The sequence below is a fragment of the Myodes glareolus genome, chromosome 7 (assembly GCF_982192425.1).
Source record: "Myodes glareolus chromosome 7, mMyoGla1.1, whole genome shotgun sequence".
Classification (NCBI taxonomy): domain Eukaryota; kingdom Metazoa; phylum Chordata; class Mammalia; order Rodentia; family Cricetidae; genus Myodes; species Myodes glareolus.
Window position 1 is genome coordinate 50,299,078 of NC_142032.1, and position 2,859 is coordinate 50,301,936.

Sequence of the window (2,859 nt, forward strand, 5' to 3'; positions counted from 1 at the left end):
AGGTCTTCCAGGGTTATCAACCAAACATGGCATAACGAGCTATTATTATAAGACTGGGCACATATCCTACTGTCCAGGATGGGCAAGGCAACTCATAGAAGGAAAAGGTCCAAAAATCAAGTAAAAGAGTCAGAGACAGGTCCTACTCCTACTGTTAGGAGTCCCCCAAGAACGCCAACCTATACAGACATAACATATATGCAGAGGACCTAGCCCCATAATGGTTTTCCGACTGTCACTTCAGTCTCTGTCAGCTCCTATGAGCCCACCTAGTTAATTTTGTGGCCAGTGTTCTTGTTACCCCTGACTTATTAATGCTGGGAATATACATGTAAACCACTCCTCTAGGCTCAGGAAGAATACTAACATTCTATCATTTTCATTTCCATAGACATGTTTATCACTGCACTGTTGCAAATATTTAATTCCCAAGATTGTGAATCAAGCTATTGTATAAGGCAATTCTGCTTCATGATGGTGAAGGTCACCTGAAGAAAACAGGTCCTGTACAATACCGGGTAATATCAGCTTAAAATTTTAGTTATTATACTACAACCTTTATATCACTCTCTTAAAAAACATACAATGATAGGACACAAGTATTGAACATACATAGACAATTAGAAAGAATATTCCAGTGTGTCATGTGTTGTTAATCTCAGCAATGTTGAAATGTCTAATGACTATAGTACAATGAATTCACACAAGTCTTTGAAGACCAAATTTGAGTAGTTGCTGAAATACCAGTATATATTTTATACCGTGATATGATTGGCTATGGTGACCAGGGCAAATTTCCTGGTGTGATATAGAAGAGTAAGAGAGAGTTCAGGGTTCCTTCCTCTCATGTCTTGCTATTAGTCTATGGAATAGTGCTGTAGATCATATATTTTCAAAATGCCATAAATCAAACCATCAGAATACTGAAGAACTGACACTGAAGAAAGCCTGTCTTTTTTACCAGTTTTTTTTCATGATTCAAAGTCCCACTATTATGTTTGACGTAAAGTTTATTAAGTGGCTACTAGTGATCAAAATCAAGCTGTTTCTGATTGGTCCACCTAAAAGGCACAATAAAGCCAATGTGCAGCTTAATTTCTTTCAAGTGGGAAGTTTTGCTATGATCACTCTCACCTGATCAGTATTACAGAAAATTCAATGGTCATGTCCTAATTATACTTCATCAAGATATTCATGAGACAAGGTTGGTGGACTCTGGGGTCAACAACGTTAGGAATGTTCTCTTGATGGGTAGCCTTGTAATTGAACAGTTTCAGACTTGCACAAGTTTCTCAACTTGATATGCCTCAAGCACACATAGACAGAATAACTAATGATGCGACAGCGATTTTGTAACAAGGAAATTATGACCAAACTGGTCCTAAAAATGACGCATTTCCATGACATCAAATCAATTGTTGGTTTATATTGGCATGTTGTCTACTTCAAAGACACATTTATCCAAAGTGCCATGGACTTTGTAGTGTTCCAGTAATGTGTACATAATTGCAAATAACAGAAACTCTGACATGGCATTGTGTTGAAATCTTATCTGTGACCTTGGCTAAAGATTGTCTTTTTCTGCAACCTCTTCATGGCATCTTTGATTTCTTTGTTCCTCAGACTGTATATCAAAGGATTCAGCATGGGAATCACCACAGAGTAGAAGACAGATGCAAATCTGTCCAAGCTGGAGGAGCCACCAGAGCTGGAACGCAAATAGACAAAGATACCAGAACTATAGAAAAGGAAAACAGCTGCCAGGTGAGAAGCACAGGTGTTAAATGCCTTAGACCTGCCCTTAGCTGAAGTGATCTTCATGATGGACACGACAATAAAGCCATAAGATACCATGATGGCTAAGGCATTTGCAAGTCCAAACAACAGTGTTAATAAAGCAAGCAGGACCTGTGCAAAGGAGGTGTCTGTGCAAGACAGATTTAACATCTGTGATATGTCACAAAAGAAATGTCTGATGACATTAGGGCCACAGAAGTGGAGCTGCAGCAAGACACATACCTGAGATAAAGAACCTATAAGCCCTGCTGTGTAGCTTCCCATCACCATGCGAGCACACAGGGTGGGTGACATGATTGATGAATAGAGTAGTGGGTTACAAATGGCAGCATACCTGTCATAGGCCATGGCTGTCATGAGACAACATTCACACAGTGCCATAATGGAAAAAATGAAGTACTGAACTATGCAGCCCACAAAACTGATTGTTTGGTTTTTCTGAAAGAAGTTGGAAAGCATCTTTGGTACTGTAGAGGTGATGTAGCAGAGGTCTATAAAGGACAGATTACTGAGGAAGAAATACATTGGTGTGTGGAGGTGGGAATCCATCCTTATTAAAGCAAGAAGGGACAGGTTCCAGGTCAGCGCTGTAATGTAAAATGTGAGGAATATAACAAAGAGCAGTGTTGTGATTTGGGGGAAATCTGAGAATCCCAAGAGGATGAACTGGGTGATCTTGGTAATATTTCTTCCCCCAATCATTACCTCTGTGCTCCTGTTCCTAAAATAAGAAAGGAAATAGGACAATGCATTGCAGACTCAAGTGATATTACGGTGTTATCTTAATAAGAGGCATTTTAAACTTGAATAACGTCTTAAAATGAGGCCTAAGAAATTATGTGATCTCACACACACATGAACATGTACACATATACACAAATAAGTATATACAAGAACCTGTGTATATATACATGTGCAAGTACTCACATACACAAACACACAGACTTTGATCATATTGTCCTGATTTCTAATTCTGACACATTTTTGTAACACAGTAACTATGTTCCTAGTGAAGTTATGTAATCAGTCTTTCTACTAAAGTGTCATGTAAAGAACTCCAAA

The 2,859-nt window shown here is 38.7% G+C and overlaps 1 protein-coding gene across 1 annotated transcript; it reads right to left on the bottom strand.

Annotated features, from left to right (window-relative positions):
- Positions 1 to 1,548: 1,548 nt before the first annotated feature.
- Positions 1,549 to 2,499, bottom strand: LOC125398016 (olfactory receptor 5AN1-like). Its single transcript, XM_048430574.2, has one exon. The coding sequence runs from the start codon at positions 2,497 to 2,499 to the stop codon at positions 1,549 to 1,551; it is 951 nt and encodes a 316-aa protein (XP_048286531.1).
- Positions 2,500 to 2,859: the final 360 nt, after the last annotated feature.